The sequence below is a fragment of the Myotis brandtii genome, unplaced genomic scaffold (genome assembly GCF_000412655.1).
Source record: "Myotis brandtii unplaced genomic scaffold, ASM41265v1 scaffold576, whole genome shotgun sequence".
Lineage (NCBI taxonomy): Eukaryota > Metazoa > Chordata > Mammalia > Chiroptera > Vespertilionidae > Myotis > Myotis brandtii.
In genome coordinates this window covers 1,380,563-1,400,880 of record NW_005370156.1, presented here as the reverse complement: position 1 = coordinate 1,400,880, position 20,318 = coordinate 1,380,563, and the positions used below count along the sequence as shown (strand labels likewise).

General features: G+C 42.8%; 1 protein-coding gene across 7 annotated transcripts in view; it reads right to left on the bottom strand.

The window, feature by feature from the left end:
- Positions 1 to 20,318, bottom strand: part of FRMD4A (FERM domain containing 4A) — a 608,042-nt gene that overhangs the window by 194,007 nt on the left and 393,717 nt on the right. For all 7 annotated transcript variants that reach the window (XM_014549925.1, XM_005878894.2, XM_005878895.2 and 4 more), the window contains one exon: positions 12,746 to 12,811. In XM_014549925.1, coding sequence (XP_014405411.1) covers positions 12,746 to 12,811 — 66 coding nt within the window. The remainder of the gene's footprint in view (positions 1 to 12,745; positions 12,812 to 20,318) is intronic.

Genomic DNA, 20,318 nt, shown 5'->3' with positions numbered 1-20,318 from the left:
GTAGTCAGCAATATTTTTAATACCTTTACTTGGCAAAAAAAGGCAAACATTCCAGCCCTACTTTTATCGTTAATTGTTCTGGTCCCTTAAATCCAGAAGTCTGGGAATGCCTGCATCACACTGAGCAGAAAGGCCTGCGGCCCAGTGCTCTCCTCTGCCTTCCGTCATTCCTGCCTCCAGATGACGTGCCTGGGAAGCACACAAGCTCCAGGGCACACTGCCCTGGGGCAGACTCTGTCTCTGGCCGGATGGAGCCTGAGAACTCACATTTCTCACATGTTCCCGAATGACAGTGATGCTGCCAACCCAGGACCACACTTTGAGAACCACCGGGTGAAGCCCATCACATTAATCCTGTCTCCTTGGCAGTTGGCTCAGATATGGGAATAGGAACCTGGTACAGTCTGGGGTGCCGCAGGGAAGTGAGGGTGGGAAGGTGCTTCCTCCAGGACAAAAGAGTTAACAAGTGGAGAAACTCCCTTTCCTGTGTGTGACACTGTGGAAGATGTGGTGCTTGGGGCCGCTGCCACCTGCATGTGACCAGTCTCCCTGTGCTCAAAGTGAAGATGAACGAAAAGCCTACTATTTTTTCATGCTTGTAAATGCAATCTGGTGAGAACACTGTTGTTGAACTAAAGGTTACATGCCAGCGCTACCCCCTAAGATTTATGCATGTGTGCTTCTGACTGAACCAACTTAATGTGGAAGGCATTTGGCTATCACAGTATCATTAGTTTATACAGGCATACCTTGTTTCATTGTGCTTCACTTTATTGCCTTTTTTTTACAAATTGAAGGTTTATGACAACCCGGCATTGAGCAAGTCTCTCAGCATCAACAATTTTAAAAGAAGGTATGTATGGGGTTTTTTTTTTTAGTTATAATGCTATTGCATACTTAATAGACAACAATATAGTGTAAACATAATTTGTATATGCACTGGGAAACCAAAAAATTCATGGGACTCACATTCTTGTAATACTTGCTTTATTGCAATGATATGGAACCGAATCCACTTAATCTCTGAAAGGTGGGTGAGAAGGCATTTACCCACCTCTCTGACTCTGTTAAGGATATGTGATGAAATGAGATGGAGAACTAAGGTAATTTGGAGGATTATTATAGTTCTAACATACCTTTGTATGAGTCTAGTTACACTTTGTTTTTTTAAATCACTGACACTATTATAAGAGTAAGGAAGGCTAATAAAGGCTTTTTATAATATTAACAGATGGCTCACTTTAAACTATTAAAAATATCTTAAGATCTATCAACAATTTAAAATGTAAGCATCATTGTACTGATCTACTGCCACCCTCAGAGGACTTGCATCAGATTTTAAAATCTTCTTCCTTCAAAAACACACACAAAAAAAGAACTGGCCAGTTTTGAACCAGCAGTTAGGCATTTTCAGAGCCATGGGATTCTCCCAGGAATCTTCAGATTGCTGAGATCCAGCAGGCAGGTGTTCCTCTGAGCCTTGCAGAGTCACATAAAACACACCCGAATGCCCCAAAACATCCATCCCACTCGGTGCTACAAGATCTGGCTAGCGCACCTCAACCCCTCTGTCCTGGATACAGCCCTGAATGGGAAACAAGCTACCATGTGAAGTTGTGAGAACTTGAGTTTGTGAGGAATGGGCTGGGGAACCATTGTTTGCCAGGTATAAGGGATGGTGTTTGTCCTCAGTTTTTACCCTCCCTTCTGTCCCACTAATATGACCCATTTGTATATAACTGTACTACAAAATCATTTTAATGTAAAGCATAATGAACAGGGTTATTTTTAAGATACTGGGCTGAATCCATCAAAGTCATTTTTTTTTCTATTTCATCCCCAAGAATGACAAGGAGTGATTAGCATGCTTTGACATAATTGGAGGTCAAACTAAATTCACTTATCTGGATGGTTATCAGTACTCTGCATCAATACATGTCCTTGTATGACCTTGCCATAGGAGTTGTATATGACACTGGAAGGATCAGCAGTTCATTAAAAGATGAGGAGATGATGTGCTGGGAAACCCAGAAGATTCAACAATTAAGACATTTTTGACAGACAGTCAACCCATCACTTGTCAAGTGAGCTTACACTGAACTCTAAAAATACTCCATAAAGTCTTGTACAGAGTCATAATAAAAACCAAATTACTAGGAATAATAACTCAGCAAGTTTTGTAGCATTTCTCCAAAAGGCTAAGGTAGTTATTCCCATTTTATAGATAGGTAGCAAAGGCACAAGGCTTGCCCAGGTTCCCATAGCTATCAAGTGGTCCAACCTGGGCATCTGATTCTAGCTAAGAGAGTGACATGAGGTGCCAGGAAGTCTTCTGAGCACTTCACATGTTCTAACTCATTGAATCCTGATCACAACTCTATAAGGCAGGTACTAGTATCAACTTACAGATAAAATTACATCAGGCAGACTGGAGGCAGTTATCATTCCAAGGTTACAGATAAAGAAACTGAAGCTTAAAGAGGCTGTGCAATTGGCCAAGGTCATGGAGCTACTAAGTGCGGGAGTTGGAAGCTCTGTGACCTTGGCCAGTTTTGAACTTGGGCCAGGTGTTGAAGCCAGGCCGTCTGGCCCCAAAGCCTGTGCTCTCAGCACACGGCTCACAAGCTGCTCTCACTCTGGAGCCAGACAGCCTGAGTTTGAATCAGGCCTCCACATTTACCAGCCGTGCAACTCTGAACAAGCTACTGACTCCTCTGTGTCTGAATTTCCTCGTTTGAAAAATGAGGACAATAACAGTCACCTACCTCGTAGCATTGTGCAGCTGATCACCAGCTGAGATTTAGCACACACAAAGCCCTTAGAACAGTCTGGTACTAACGTGATGATTAATCACTAAGTTATAAAATTTCCCAACGCATTTAAAAGATGGTTTATATAATTAAAACTCAATTTACATTGAACTGTTCAGGAATGTGTTGGTTTGCATAAAGTGAAGGATATGTGCTTTTCTATCGTCTGGTTTCTACTTCGAATAGTGATTTCCAAACCCTGTGGGGTCCGCTGTGGCCCCTCGGGCAAGTCCCTGTTCGTGGGTGGGACAAGCTGGTGGGGTTTAGAATTCCTCATTTATGTGAAATTGAACAAAGGATTCTGGAAGTGAAAGAAGTCTGAGAGTCAGGGTCACATGGCTAACCTGTCCGTCACTATCAATACAATTCCCTGTAATCATAAAGTTCAGGACCCAGCTATGACACCTGGGGCACATCCAGAGAGGAGGCAGTTAGGGGCAGAACTGCCTTCTTCACCTCTTTAATATTCTGCTCTTATAACAAGGACAGGGTCACATTACGCAGGGACATGACAGTCCAACAGAGGAATCCAAACAGGATGAACTACTAAAGGCGCAGAGCAGAGACATGTCATAAAGCAGCAGTGAAGGAAGAAGAACCCACTTGTGTTGTGTAGGACGGACTGAGCTGTTCAGAGTGTGGAAAGGTCGAGGTCGGCGACGAGGCCATTACAGGACACCAAGCAAACAGAGCAGGGGTGCTGAGGGTGCTGAGAATGCCAAGCCCAGGTGGCAAATGTCTACACAAGGTGATGGCGGGACTGGAGAAGGGAGACTATTTTCCTTATGAGGGGAAAAACTGGCAAGACTTGAAGATGGAGATAGAACTGAGGAATCAGTCAAAAAGGAGTCTGTGTTCTTAAGCTTGGTTGCCTTGGTGGGCTCACCTTCAAAGCAGGTGCAAGAAAAACATGCCCTGGGTTTGATGAGAAGTGGGGACAACAGGCTTGAGTTGGGTATGTGGAGTTAAAAGCTGCCACCTCAGCAGTCACAAATACCTAGCAGGCACCCTACATGTGGGACTGGGGCTTAGCCAAATCTGGAATCTTCTGAGTTGCTTTAACAGCTAAATTGTTAGTTCAATGCTAGGCGAGGGAGGAAAGAGGAAAGCAGAGAGATTCAAGGGTTAGGAAGGCCCATGTGGGTGAGAGTCCAGGAAAAATATCGAGCAGCCAAGATTCCCTCAGACCTTTCGATTCCTTCCTCCTCCACCTGATATTGGACAACTTATTTCTCAGGAGAGGATCTCCCTCCCTTCTTTCCCTTTATTCCCTTCCTCCGTCCCTGCTCTCCCTCCCTCTCTTCCTTCCTTCTTTCCCAAGAGCGAGACAAGCAGCAGCAGAAGCTGCCAGATGAATAGATCTCCACTCCCCCAAATCCTCCTGAACCCCATCCTTACAGGGAAGGACAGAGTGCAGTGGGAGAAGGGAGGTCATTGAAGGAACAAAAGAATACTCATCCCTGGATTTGTACAAGTCATACTAAAAACCTGAACAATCATTTCTCGTCTCTAGACATGACCTCTTGCCCCCACGGGGAGCACACTTAGATCTGCATAGCACAGTGGCAGACAAACAATAAAGATTTACCAAATGAGCAAGTGTTTGAATTGAGCAATGTGACAAAAATCAATCTGTTAATTATGGATAAAAAACAAAAACACCCAGATTAACTTCCAGATTCGTGTGACACCATCCTTTCTAGACGGCCAGCTTCCTCTTAATTTTCCACCCTCTTCTTGGGGGTGTGTGCACATGTATGTGTGTGTGTGTGTCTATGCATGTGTGTTTTATGTGTCTTTCCCCTATAAGCATAATTATTCACATTTCGCTGAACTGCATTGTGTGTTAAATTTGTTTAATCCCCCCTCTTATCCTCTTGATCAGGGAAACAAAAATTAGGAGCCCACAGTTTACAGGCATCGCCTGAGGTTCCTTACCTGCAAACATTCCCATCGGTCTACCTTAGAGAACATGTGGAAATGATTTTGTAAAGGGTTTAAAGAAACGCAGCAGTAACAAAACTAAAAGCAAAACCATAAAATCCACTTTCCGGGGGTCCTTCTGGAAGGACCTCTTTCCCCCTTCCCTTTCTCTCCCTTCACATTCAGTGGGAACCAAATGAAACTGTCCTTTCAGTAGGAAAAGTCAGCCAAATATTGGCCATTTTAAATGGTTCCAAGGAATCCATTTTAAAACAGGTTAAAATTAGCCTCAGGGAGAATGGGGTGGGGAGGGGGTGAGAAAGCAGGGTAAGGTGGGGGAGGGGAGCAAAAATGGGATTATTGCTAAGCAACCAGAGCTTGGACCTGAGAGCCCAGAGAGATGGTCTCCTCTCCTCAGCCTCTGCCAGGCTGAGCTGTCTTGTCCGAGATGCATGTATAACTGAGTGTGAGTGTGAGTGTGAGTGTGAGTGTGAGTGCATGTGCGTGTGCGTGTGTGTGTGCGTGTGCGTGTATGTTGGTGGTCCCCTAAATGACTGAATCAGTCTGCTACATCCTGACACTCCTCCCTCTATCACAGCCCCACAGGGAGACAGGGATTGTCTTTTGTTCCCAACCAGCGCAGCGCTCACTTCTTTTCCATCAAGGCCCTTGCTGCAGAAATAAGATGTACGGGTCCCTCCCTCCTTGCCAAAGGGGAAACTCCTTAGCTGCTTGTGTCACCCAAGGGTATACTTTATGGACTATTTCTGATTCCTCCAAGGCACTAAACGAACTTTTGATTAGGGTTGTCATTATGTTTATCTGTCTCTAATCTATACCTTAACATCTATTAGCTTCACCATGTGCCTTTAAAATGTAAATATTGTCAGCCATCCCCAGGGGCTAGAAAGACATCTGTTTGGCTCATTGGTGTAGCTTTGCAGCAAGAAGCCTAATAAATGATGATGGCAATTGCGGTGAAGTTTGAGGTCAGCCCAAAGCAGTGCTGCCTGACACCGCTTGGCTCTTCCTTTATGAGGTGGCCTGACGGCCTGGGAGGTCCCGGACAGAAGGGTCGCAACACCGAGGCCCTTGGTCCTCGCCCAGCTCCTGCACATGGCTCCCCACCCCTGGCTGACACTGGGCCTCCTGGTGAATTTAGAACAGACAGGAGCAGATGGCAGACCTGGCTCACTCATCAGCAGACAGGCCAGCAAGCAAATTGAGCCACCCTTCTCAGTTAGGAAGATAGGGAATCAACTTATTTTTTTTTCCCCTTGGCAATATGTACTTTGTGGGGAATTCCTGTTTTACTTGGATTTGCATCCAAGTAAATCCCTTATATTTTTTCAGAAGAACATTATAAGCCACGGAAGTAGCTGAGGATGGGGTATGAGAGGGGTGTGTGCACACATGTAGAGAACCCAGGCCTGTTCATTTATTCTATGCGGCATGATTAGGGTTCCAGATTTTTTTTAAAGTCATATGCATGGTCTGTGTTTTTTTAGCCCTTCATAGGCCAGAATATTTACTTTGCCTTCAACACTGCTTTACTCAAAGCCCATATTAACATACTTATTAACCTTTAAGAAAGTGTCACTGGCACCGTTGTCAGACAGTGATGAGAAGGCAACATCTGCTTATTTAATCTTCTTCCACACCTGATACCCTCAGGCTTGTCTATATGATGTGAAAATCCTTCAAAATCATGTGGCACATGTTTAAATTTTCACTGAGTAGATTAGAAACTGAGTTTGAAGAAACAGAATGACCTGGGTAAGCCCATCTTCAGTTCTCAACCTGAGATGAGGTTTAAAGTCTTTAATTCCAGTCACTTACAATGCTGGTTAGAGGCTAGCACAGCTGCCACATTACAGGTGAACCACATCATATCCTAGGTTTCACGGTACATACGTTTTATGGTGCAGGAAAAACAGACAAGACCTATGTTCAAGCTGTGTGTGCTGCTATGTGGCCTTGAGCATGTTACTTATTCTATCTCCATTTGTTTGCTTACCTGAGAGAGCACCTACATATTGACACAGTTAATGTGATGATTAAATAAGATAAACTTCATAGAAACTCTATAAAGAACCGTAAAGTGTAGTCATTACTGTGGAAGATATCCAGGATTACATTTGGGTAACCCTAAACAATTCTATTATGTCCATAATCGTTTCTCTTGTTTATATGATCTTCTCTCTATTCTTCAGAGATAGCTTTCCAACAGAGATGTAATGTGAGCCACAAATGTGAGCCCAACATGAAATTAAAAATTTTTAGTTGCCATATTAAATAAGGGAAAAGACATCAGTGAGATTAATTTTAATTACATATATATTTTAACCTAATATACCCAAAACATCATTTCATGGAATCATCAAGACTATTTTAATTGTTTTTTTTCATATGAAGTCTTCAAACTCTGGTGCATATTTTATACAGACAGCACCGCAGTTTGCAATGGCCACATTTCAAGTGCTCCAACCATCCTACCCAGAGCAGCTCTAAATCTTCCCTGATGTTTCTGTCTCACTGGTTTTCTCAGGATCAGGGACACCATGTCATGTACAGAAAAATCCAGCTACTATCTTTAATTTTCTTGAAAAACACTGAAGTTGGTTCCACGTCTCCGAATCCCCGGACACTTGGTTCCTCTATTTTAACAGAAGTAGGTGTTTTTACTTGTGCTGACAATAGCCATGAGAGAGGGGGTCAGAGGGGCGACACTGTAATCCTAGAAAACTGCCTCCTCAACAGGGCAGCTTCCTCAACAAAACAAGAAGTGGGGTTCAACTAATTCGAAAAGACATATACACCCCTATGTTGATTCCAGCATTATGTACAGTAGCCAAGATATGGAAGCAACCTAAGTGTCCATCAATAGACAAATGAATAAATATTTGTATACATATATACAATGGAATATTACTCAACTATAAAAAATAATGAAATCTTGTCATTTATGACAACATGGATGGACCTAGAGGTTACTGTGCTGAGCAAAGTAAGTAAGACAGAGAAAGACAAATACCATATGATTATACTTACATGTGGAATCTAAAAAAAATCTAAACAAACAAACAAAACAGAAACAAACTTGTAAATACAGAGAACAAAAACTGATGGTCACCAGAGGGAGGTGGGGGGTGGACATAAAAGATGAAAGGGATTAAGAAGTAAAATAGCCAGTTATAAAAATAGTCATGGGGATGTCAAGTTCAGCATAAGGACTGTCTATATACATAAAAGCCTAATATGCTAAGTGTCCAACTGTTCGACCATTCGATCAGTCGCTATGACACGCACTGACCACCAGGGGGTAGATGCTCCGACCGGTAGGTTAGCTTGCTGCTGGGGTCCGGCTGATCAGGACTGGGCGAGATGGGCCAGACACGCCCTGGAGCCCTCCCCTGACCCCTCCCCGGCCCCGATCGTGCACTGGTGGGGTCTCTCAGCCTGGCCTGCGCCCTCTCACAATCCAGGACCCCTCAGGGGATGTCAGTTTCAGCCAATCCCCGCAGGCCAGGCTGAGGGACCCCACCGGTGCACGAATCTGTGCACCGGGCCTCTATCATCAATAATATTGTAAAACTGTGTAAGGTACCAGACGGATACTAGACTTAACAGGATGATCACTTCCTAAGGTATACCAGTGTCTAGCCACTAGCTGTACACCTGACAATAATATATTTTATGTCAATTGTAACTAAAAATAAATTTAATAATAAAGAAGCGGAGTTCATTGCCGCCGAGTTGGGGGATGGCAAGGACTCACCTGGAGTACGGGGAACGCCCTGACACCAGGTGCCTCTGGAGCAGAAGGCCCAGGGCTGTTTCCTGCCCTGGCCTGTCTTCCTGTAGGACAGGGGACCACACAGTAGCACAGCCTCAGAGAGCCTAATAAGGAAGGGCTGGCTACCCCTCGGCCATTCCAAACTAATGAAAACCTATCCCTTTTTTAAGATTCCCAGGAGAAAGAGCCTGAACCTTCCCTGTTCATGCTTCTACCTTAAAACCCTCACTGTCAGGAAACTCTTCTCTGTCTTAGTTACCTTTTCTAACTAAGGCTGAACCACGTTTCCTTTTCTCCGCTTTCAAAATGCTCCCCCAGATCTGCATTCAGATCAGAGAAAAATGAAGAAAGTCATTTTAAAGGAATAACCATATGAAGCCAAGACTTGTAAAGCTCAATGCAAAACTTGCAGGCACCCTCTGGTCTGGCTACGGAAGCTTCAGGAAGAGGCTGACTGAGAGACACCAGTGATGGTGGCCTCTCTCGTTCTGACACAGGCTTTTCGAGTATGTTTCTAGTTGGCTGAAACAATTTTGGATGACAAAGCAAAAGACACTGTCTCTGGATTGGATGGGAGGGTGATCTGGCTGGACCACCTGCCCCACATGTATGACTGAGGTTGACTTGTTACTGAATGCTCACATCACCATTGCAGCTGTCCTCAAGAGGAATCCAATGAGTGAAAACGTCACATGGTAATGTCCTGGTGACAAGGGCCTGCCTGTGGATTTAGGGATGAGCCTTTCGAATATGAAATCCCAGTATGTGCACTCTTAACCTTCCCTTCCCTCCATATGAGTGATGCAAAATTACTCAGGGTAGTCAGGAGTCTGGAAGCAGATTTCACTCGGAAATCTCAAAGGGCTTTAGAAAAAGCATTACATTTGGGGATTATGGCCATTTTACTCTGTAATCCAGAGAAGGGAAATGCTACCAGTACAGTGACCAGGTCTACACCACTGCAGAAAACTGTCCCTGTGGTAGACTGCTTAACAGCATCCTCCTGGTGGGAAGCAATTGTTAGTTGCTGACTCTGTCAGCTCAGTCTTTTCCTGCTTCTGAAGGTCTGAGGTGTAGCCTTTGATGTGTCTCTTACCTAATAATTAATGATCGAAAAACTAGACCTCCCACCTCTGTGCTACTTAAGAATGTTTGTCAGTCAGTCACCCTGGTGTACACCCCTGTGCTTCTCCATGGGAAATAACCATTTCCTACAATCCCCAAACCCCACTTTCTGTCTTATAAACCTTGTCAGGTAAACACGGAAACATTGAAAGGCATTGCTTAGTCTAAGGCTTCTTACAAATATGCTGAAATCGTTCAACAATAACAACAAAACCTTTAGCAATAATGGATCTCATCACTTTGTGAATTTAAAATATAAAAAAGAAGGGTATGAAGTCATAATGCTTTATGCTGCTAAAAACCCTGAGATGACTCAAAGAGCTGGAGAATAGGGATTCCCTTTAGAAATGATTTTGTCAAAAGAACATAATCCTGAACAATAACACTTTGTAGATGAGAAAGAAAAGTTATATTTTTAAGTTGGCTTTTGTCAAATAACTTTAACCCTGTTTCCCAAAGTTTTGCAGAAGCCCACCCTGCAATAATGTAGAAAGGAGTTTAGAATAGTTCCTTATTTATTTATTTACTTACTTATTTTTACATTTTTTATTGATTTCGGAGAGGAAGGGAGAGGGAGCAAGAGATAGAAACAGCAATAATATGAGAGAATCATTGATCGGATGCCGCCTGCACTCCCCACACTGAGGTGAGCCTGCAATCTGGGCAAATGCCCCGACCTGGGAATTGAATTCTTAGCTTGATGCTCAACCACTGAGCCATGCTTTGTTTGTTTGTTTGTTATTTATTTTTCACTAACCTAAGTAAATCCCCTGCCAAGCAATGGTTCTATGGCAAGAAGTAAGTCATTTGGGGAAGTAACACCAGGGAACCTTAAGATTCACTCTTTTCTTTTTTTTTTTTTTTTTTACTCAGGAAGTATTTATTTACTGACATGTGTGCCAGGCATGCGCTGGGTACTGAGGATACAGTGGTCAAAAAACAGACCCAGTCCTTAATTTGTTGGTGGCTCTGGGAAATGCTGACAAGTAAACAGGCAATGACAGTGACTGTGACAATGAGTTATGAAAATGCGGTAAGAGGGAAGGGGCAGGGGGCAGCTAAGACCCAGCTATGGAGGGGCAGAGGGTAGGGCCAGGGAAAGCGTTGGGGGGGGGGGGCGGGAATGCATTTTCTAAGCTGTGGTCTGAAAGCTTAACAGAAACCAGCCAGGTACAGGGACGGGTGGGAAAGAGTGTTCTAGGAAGAGGGAATCACATGAAGTATGTTCTAAAAAGGGATGGGAGAAGTATGAACTCTTGCTTGGTCTAATTCAACATTTTCTTGATAGTTAAGGACTGAAGATGGCCTTTCTAAAAGTGTGCCCATCCAGTAATAAAATATCTTTTCTGTGACTCGAGTCCATTTCAGATGCCTCCATTCAGTCTTCCCAGGGCAGGCTGGCCAAGAGAAGGTGCCTTCACTGTCACGGAGGCCTCACTTCCTGTTTCAGAGGCGGGCTGCTATCTAAACCTCCAAGCCTTGCTACAAAAAAAGCATCTAGGGCACTGCAGACCACTCACCTGTGAAGGGCTCACACTGATTCTTAACAACTTAAAGCTCCAAGCACTTTGTTAGTCCTGATCCTGCTTACTGAAGAGATCTTGCTCCTTTATAGTCCCCTCTACCCACTCACACCCCAACCCAGATCACAAGTTTGACTCTTCATAAGACTGGAGACCTTGCAATCTAGCCTAATAAAGACATAATCCAAAATGTGGGAGAACTCTATATACGTGGACAAATTAATCACAGCATTTCCTTGTCATAGCGGAAAAAATTACAAAACAACAAAAGATCCTTAAATGTACTCAAAAGGGTGAATGATTAGCTAATAATGGTATAACCTTTTCTAGAATTTATGCAGCCATTAACAAAGATGACAATTGATAATAACTTGAAAAATGCTAGTGAAGGACAATGTTAAGTGGAAAAAATATATAGAATTATACATACATTATGATCACAACCATGTAAGGAATATAAATATAAATATAAGATATGCCAAAATGAGAAAAGTAGTTGAATTAGTGTGCTGTGATTATGAGCTGTTTCCTATTTTCTCTGTTTCCTATATTGTGTTTATAATGTCTTTATAACTTATTTCCTATTAAAAGTATTAACTTTTTAAATTAGCAGCTGGAACATTTTGAAATCCACGTGGCATGTACAAGGGAACATGACAGGAGAGTACTTCTATGTGACTCTCCACAATGGCGCAGTGTGGTTCCCCAGGGAGGGAGCATGCGGGTGTCATTGCAACTGACTGATGAACTGTAGCTTCTTCCCAGCAAACTGTCATGGATAAGGAGCAGTGCCCTATGAATTTGATAGTCATCTGAGAATATCAAGCAAATACAGTTACAAAAGTTGGAGTTGAGCAACAGATTTGGAATTAAGTTATTTAAATCAAATTTGGAAACTTCGCCACTGTTTTACCCAGGGCTCTGGGTAAAACAATGTTTTTTTTCAAGAGTAAGTTGAGCAAGACCAGGGTCTTTGAGCCTAATTACTTTTTGGACTTCCCTGACACTGATGTGTTCTTAGCTCGGAGACACACTGATTGATTTCCTCTGTCATTTTCTCCAGATGTTCAAGGGAGATGGCAATGTTGACGCACAGGATGGCGTCAGGTGCTTACTCAGCTCTTAAAGGGGAGACAGAGCCAAGAGATTGCTTCCCTTTCTTCATCGCTATGAAAGCTTAACTTGAAATAATGAACTGTGTTTTAGACAATTAAACCAGTTTTGGCTGCAGCAAGAGTTATTTAGGTTATATTATAATTAACTTCTTCCAAGCATAAAGAATAGCTAATGGCAGTTGTGGGATTTCCTTTTCTAGAGATTTGCAACAATAAGTTAGATATACATCTGACCTTGAATGCCTCAGGCGTGGTGTGCAAAGAAACAGAATGAACAAAAATAGCAATCACACACAAAAATACTAGGGTGTGTCCTAATCTTCTCTCAGAGATTTGTACTGATTTAGGCTGAAAAATAGTTTACACTGTTGCCCACCCCTCAGCTGAATCCAAGTGTGGGCCAACCACATCAGTCACAGAAGAAACTTAGAAAGTGGACCCAAAGTCATTTACCTGTACTAGGAGTTCCAGCTTCCTGTCATCAAGAAGATGTACTTGACATCGACGGCCCTCCGTCATCTGAGAAGAAAGAGAAATGATGGTCACCTAGAGTCTAGCAGTCTGGCAAACAGTGAGAGGGTCCCTGTGCTGGCCTCCACTGGGCACATTCCTCTAGGCCAGTGGTTCTCAACCTTGGCTGCACATTAGAATCACCTGGGAATCTTTTAAAAATCCTGATTTCTGGGCCTCATCCTCCAGAAATTCTGTTTCTTTGTTACTAATGTTGTGGCCCCACCCCATAACGAAACAGAATCACCCCATAACAAAGAAACAGAATGTCCAGAGGATGAGGCCCAGAAATCAGGATTTTAAAAAGATTCCCAGGTGATTCTAATGTGCAGCCAAGGTTGAGAACCACTGCTCTAGGCAAAACTTCCCCCGGGGATTTGGGCTATGTAATGCCAACCATGAGCAGCATTGTTCATTCATTCAAAAATATTTATGAGCACTTTCTATGTGCCAGGCACTATTCTGGGAGCAGGGTGTACAGCGGCGTGCAAGACAAGGTTCCTGCCCTCATGGAACTTACAATCCTATGGGGAAATTTATAATAAAATAGCAAATACATACATAACACAATATCAGGTGGTGATAAAAGTTGCTCATTCTTTAGTCATTCTTCCATTCAATAACTTTATCACCACAAACTAAAGACAGAGTTCAGTATCCAGTCTCTGTCACCTCCCACCTCAAAACTTGTCCCACTTATGATCACCAGAGCAGATGACCACCCCTCTGGCAGCTGCATTTGATCTGTGTCAATCCTCCCCTCTGCTCGTTTATGACCCTAGTCCCACAGTGCTTTCACCTGTGAGAGAGGACCCCAGGAGAGGGTGCTAAGCTGACCCTAACTCAGGTGCTTTTCACTACTAACACCTCTGTGCGATGTAACAGAAAGTGCCCCTTGACAGGCACCAGGAGACCCAAGTTGAGTCTTGGTCCCACAATGTACTTGGCTGCAGGACTTTGGACAAGCCCCTGTTCCTCTCCCTGCCCCAGTCTCACACATACAAATGAGTGGGCTGGGCCCAGTGGGTGCTAGTGAATATTTAGTAACTGTCTTTCGGAATTTAAAAAAAGGCATTTGTTTGTAGCACTTGCTGGAGCCCTGACATCACCCTCAAAGGAAATCCCATGAAGAACAAGCCTTCCCACACATGTCTGCTGGCCAGCACTCACCAAGCACTGTCTCACTGTGCTCCACATGTCTTCACCATGTCTGCCTTCAAGCTACTGTCACAACAACACCAACAGTATTTCCACCAGATGCAATAGACATAAGTAACCTCAAGAATGTAGGTGATAGTAAAGTATAGTAAACTAATTTGAAAGTGATGGATCTTAGTATTTATTATCTTTGTTTTTAATGTAATTTATTTAATGCTATTTTATATAATTTTAATAATGGCTATATTTTACAACTGACATGCACAATTCCTGAAAATGTAACAACTACTACTAATATGAGCTGGCTCCAAAACCACTGTCTGGACCTGAAGCCACATCAGGTTCCTCCAGCCTTTGAATTTTTATATGACTCTGTAACCCTCACTGAAGCTACCTTTTGCACCAGCTCCGAGCAGATCAAAGGGAAGGATGCACACAGCAGATCCTGGTCTCACCTAATTTTACGGCCATCGGGGTCAGTCCCTTCTCCCGAGTACTTTCTCCATGAAACATAGAAATGATATATTCTTCTCTTCTTGTTTAACAGGGCTTATTCTCTAACCATCAGCATGTGCAAAGCTGGCATGCACTCCCATAAGAAAATTCTCTGAGTTCTTCCTCAAAAGAAGCCAACCCATCATCCTCCCACGGAGTCAGACTTCCCTACTGATGGGATCTACACCAAAGCAGCACGTCCTGCGTGGGAGGGGCGAAAACAGTCTCCGGAATCTGAGTTCTAGTGACTCAGCAGTCCCCAGCTCTAAGACAAGTCATCAAGAAAAGTTTCACATGCTCATAAGCACTCTAACAGAGGTTGAAATAGAGGAAAAACTTCAGTCCAAAGACTTGCTATTTGGCACATCTAAGCCAAAGCAGGCAGCTGTGGATATGAGATGGGCCCATGCAATGTCTTTATTCACTCTCTGAAGTCTTAACTTCAGGTGTTAATTGTCTTAGCCACAACCTTACAAACAGTAATCACCCTAGCCAAATGACTTAATTTAAAAATTCATCAGCTTCAAAAAATAAACAAGTGAGACTACATCAAACTAAAAAGCTTCTGCACAGCAAAGGAAGCCATCAACAAAATGAAAAGGAAACCCACCAAATAGGAGAAAATATTTGCAAATCATATACCTAAAAAGGGGTTAATATTTAAAATACAGAAAAATAATCATATAACTCAATAGCAAACAAAAATATCCGATTAAAAATAGGGAGAGGCCTGGCTAGTGAGCCTCAGTGGTTGAGCATTGACCTATGACTAGGAGGTCACAGTTCAATTACTAGTAGGGGGCGTGTAGGAGGCATCATCATTGATGTTTCTTTCTTTCCCTCTCCCTGCCTCTCTGAAATCAATAAAAATATATTTAAAATAATAATAATAATAATAATAAATAGGCAGAGAATCTGAATAGACATTTTTCCAACGAGAGTATATGGATGGCCCACAAATACATGAAAAGGTGCCCAACATCACTAATCATCAGGGAAATACAAATGAAAACCACAAGGAGCTATCACCCCATTGTAGTGTAAAAGGTTAAGGATATAAACACGTTCTTGTGTTCCTTATTCACATTCTAATACATTTTTATGAAAACAAAATATTGGTATCTGAAAGACATTACTGTATCAAATAAAGTTTTTGTTGTTTTTGTTTTGTTATCCTTACCCAAAGATATGTTCACTAATTTTAGAGAAAGGAAGAGAGAGATAGACAGACAGACACATGGATCGGCTGCCTCTAGTAAGCACCCTGACTGAGAATCAAACCCGAAACCTAGGTATGTACCCTGACCAGGAATCGAACTGTGGTAGGCAGTTAGATAGGAGCAGAGCAAGGATGATGGGCCAGGTACAGAAGGTCACCAGGGTGGAAAGCTCTGGATGCCTAGCAAAGGACAATTGTAGGGTGGGGCCTAGCCCTCAGGGTGAATTTTCTTCCCCTAGCATATCACTGGTCACGTGGTACAGACCCCCTGACCTTTCCTCCCTAGAGATAACATCTATGCCTCAATTGTATTTCCAGGTCTAGAAAAGCAGCAAAACCAGACAAGCAACACCAAGGCTGACCTCAGGACCAGTGCATTGGATAATGACCCCCTGCACTGGCGCCAACCAATCAGTGAAGACCTATGGAAAGCTGTTGAAGAGTCTATTGAGATCTTCCCCAGGGACCTCCCCTAAAGTCTCCACCCTTAAAACCCTTAGGACTGGGGACCCAGTGCACTCTCCCTCCCAGGAGCACACCTGTGCCTTTCCTTTCCCCCTTCCTTCTCCCCTCACCCTTGGCACATTACCGTTAGCTTCCTCACTCCCAAGCTCCTAGGGCCCTTCCTTTACCTCTATAACTTATTTCCTAAGTCCATTTCTTCTACAAATTACTTCTTCTACCTCTGTGATTTTATAAATAAACTAGGACGGGGTCCCTCACCCTGGCCGGTGGGGATTGGGCTGAAACTGGCTCTCCCAACATCCCCTGAGGGGTCCTGGGTTGTGAGAGGGCACAGGCCAGGCCGAGGGACCCCACCAGTACATGAATCCATGCACCGGGCCCCTCCCCACCGCCAGCCAGCCCCCATCCATGCACCAATTCATGCATTGGGTCTCTGGTATGCATATCAGATCTTTGGTTAATCTCTTCCCACCCTCCCCCTCCCCCTTTCCCTCTGAGATTCATCAGTCTGTTCCATGTTCCCATGCCTGTGGTTTCCATTCCTGCGTTGAGTGTCTGCCCCCTGGTGGTCAGTGCATGTCATAGCTACTGGTCAGATGGTCAGACAGTCACATAGGCTTTTATATATATAGATGTTCTCTTATAGTTTGTGTCTTGGCTTTGAATTCTTTCCTATCTAAAATCCAAGTACCAATGTTGCTAAACCCAGGTTTGGTCTGACCTCAAGGGTCTAGTAGAGCCGTGGGCAAACTACGGCCCACGGGCCGGATCCGGCCCATTTGAAATGAATAAAACTAAAAAAAAAAAAAAAGACCGTACCCTTTTATGTAATGATGTTTACTTTGAATTTATATTAGTTCACACAAACACTCCATCCATGCTTTTGTTCCGGCCCTCCGGTCCAGTTTAAGAACCCATTGTGGCCCTCGAGTCAAAAAGTTTGCCCACCCCTGGTCTAGTACCTGATGCTGTTCCTGCTGCCTATAACAGAACCTGCAACCTTTCAGCGTATGGGACACTCCAACCAACCAATCCACCTGACCAGGCCTCAAATAAAGTTTTAATCACAGTATTAAGAGATAGTACTTACTTTCCTCAAAATACTTCAAAACATGCCAAGTGTGACATGACACTGAGTTCACACCCATGTCTAGAAGTTTGCCCTGAGGTTCTCATTTTCATCGGAAACATAAAATTTTAATTACATTAATCTCACCTTATCTGCTCAACACTTTAAGGAAGTAATATGCATTGAGATTTATTGAGATTTTGAGATCCACCCAAGGTCTTCCCAGTTCATTCATCTCTTCAACAAAGTCCCATAGCTCAGTCTGGTGATTTATAAGCACGCTCCCATTTGAATTGGGAATTTGTAAGCCACCTCCCTTTTGGAAGACAATATGTTGCTGAAAAGTCAGCCCAGAAATGTGAATCTAAACAGAAACTCAACTTGGAATCATCATGTGTTTGAAAGTACAACTATCTTTTGAGAGGACTGCAGTAGTTTTTCCTCAAAAGGAGTACCTGTGTTTTTTTCATACTGAAGTGAGATGGGAGTATCCTGTTATCAGTTCAGAAAAGGCTTACCATTCTGGGTGTGTACAGACAAAGAGTGGACATCTGTAGCTTTGTCTGGCTCACCAGGGACACTGAAATTTCCTTTTGAATACTAACAATTGTGAAGCAATATTGCTTTCCTTGTTTTCCTTTTCAGCTGTGCAGGCACAATTGGGGCACTGGCATCACCCTCCAAGGAAATCCTTTTGAGAACAAGGCTTCTCATAGATGTCAGCTAGCTGGCTACCACTCCAACCATAAATCGTCTGGCTACATACACTTCTATGCCAAGCAAAGGCTTGCCAAGTGTGCTGTGATGTAAAGAATGTAAAGAAAATTATTATTTTGAAGGTAGGGTGTCTACCCCATTTATCCAACTTTTCTGTTAAGATGTACACTAAATCATGAAGACTATGCAGAAACATGGATTTGGGATACTAGCTTCAGTAAGCACAGCAGAATATAATGATATGTGAACTCTAAGGTCAGGCAATAAAATTGTTGGGCAGATGGACAGGAATTAGGAGGCATAAATAAAACAGCTGATGTGCTAAGGTAGTAGGCTTACGGGTGCTTCCCCCCATCCAAATATCACTCAAAAGGTTGTGTTTTGGTGTGTTTTTTTCCCCAGTTAGAATAATGTAATGAAGAAACCTGATCTAGAAAAATGAATGAGAGTGTGTGAGTCCAGCCATCGGAAATGGAGCCTGAGAAGCTTCTTTCTGGGCAAATTTGTTTTAGATGGCCTGTGTTTTTAACATATTAAATCAAATTAATTAATTTACCAATGAGAACTACAACTGTCACATAGGTCAGAAATCTGAAGATTGAAAGTCTGACACATTCTCTCCCTGCAGGCAGAATTAATAGGAAGCCAACTGTGACCAGAAGCAGTTCAGGAAACCCAGCATCTCAAAGGGGGAATTATAAATATCTCCATTTGAGAGCATCCGTCTACAGTAGCTTAATTTATTACTGATGGTGGGAAGCACTGCTGTCCAAATGTGGCAGGGGAGTCCCCCTCATCAGGGCATCAACTAAGAAACAAATAATAACTAACTAACCAGCAACGACAACTCCCAAATGGCCATTTGGGGTTACTTTACATGGAAAGCTCAGCATGTGAAAATATGCTTTATTAAGAATATTTTGTCTTCAAATTCAAAATTAAGTAAAACCCATTATACTATGCCTCTTACTACCACTTTTTTCTCTACAATGTCCCCAAAAAATATAAACACACAATGTCTGTAGTTTCTATTAATTTTGAAAATGAAATGTACTTTAATAAACACTGCCTTTATAATTATTCAAAGTGTGTATACATTTTTGGGGACACCCTGTGTATCACCTCTTTCCCTTTCTCTTTCTGCCACTTCTTGGATGTCTTCTTCCTCATTTTTTCTTTCCCCCTGCCAAATAATTTATACACTGTGGTACATATCTGTGGAGGAAGTGCTCTGAAGAAACAACCCTAGCTCCACTGTTTAGAACGTCATCCTAGAAATCTAATGCAGCTGTGTGAATGACTATAGGGTAAGAGATCCTGAACTTAGAAGAAAAAACAAATGGTTTATAAAAACAAAAACTAAAATTATTCAATTAACACATTATCATTGCATTTCCTAATGCTAATTTGTACTGAAATTATTATCTCTAAGATGCAGGGCAGTGGGGGGAGAAGAGGTGGGTGGGCAGGAGGAGACCTGGGTAGGCAGTGTTCCCAGCCCTGCAAAAGCACTTTTCACCTCGTTACCACATGCCTATTTGTTTACATCCCTGTGCACAGTAAATTTCCAAGTTATGATTCACATTCATTTTAGAGACAATACCTTTATGAGATAATAAGATAAAAATTATTAAAGACTCCACTAGAGTTGTAAAAAAGGAAGAATTAACATTTCCCAAACATGCTTCATTTAGGAAAACTATCCATGTTCCCCCAAACAACCTGAAATCCTATCTTTAAAGTTTTATCATCATGTGTTTGAAAGTATGACTTTCAAACTTTGGTTTACTTAAGTGCAGTTAAGTATGACTTCAGATTTCAAGAGCATGCTAGCCAAGGCCCAAACAGCGACGAGTCTTCCAGCACGCCCTCCCCAATTACGTTCCTTAAGGCAGGGAACTTCAAGGAATCCGGATGTATTACAGCAGCACCTCACAGGCGCCCTTTGACCCAGACCATTTCGAGGCTCAGAAGGAAATTCCAGACACATGACTACAACTTCCCAGTGCAACTCTCTGTGGGAGCATCTGCTCTCGGGGTCAACTCACCATGAACCCTCCCTTGTTCCACTTCAGTTTCCTCTGCAGACAAATGAGGCCCTACCACCCATCTGGGTCCCAAAACGTCGCAAGATCACAAATTCTCAGTAATCCAAAACCTGTCACATCCAGAAAAGGAATGAATGTGATACGATCACAGTGGCCTCAAGAAACTCAAACAGCAAATACATATGTAGAAAGGATTTCAGGCAAATAAAAATTTGTGAAAAATATTCACCCATTTGCTGCCCACACTTATCCCGTACCATGAAAATACCAGATATAATCACAGTTATTATAATGTAATATCATATTGTAATGTGATAACAGAACATAAGGGGTCTCTGCTCATAA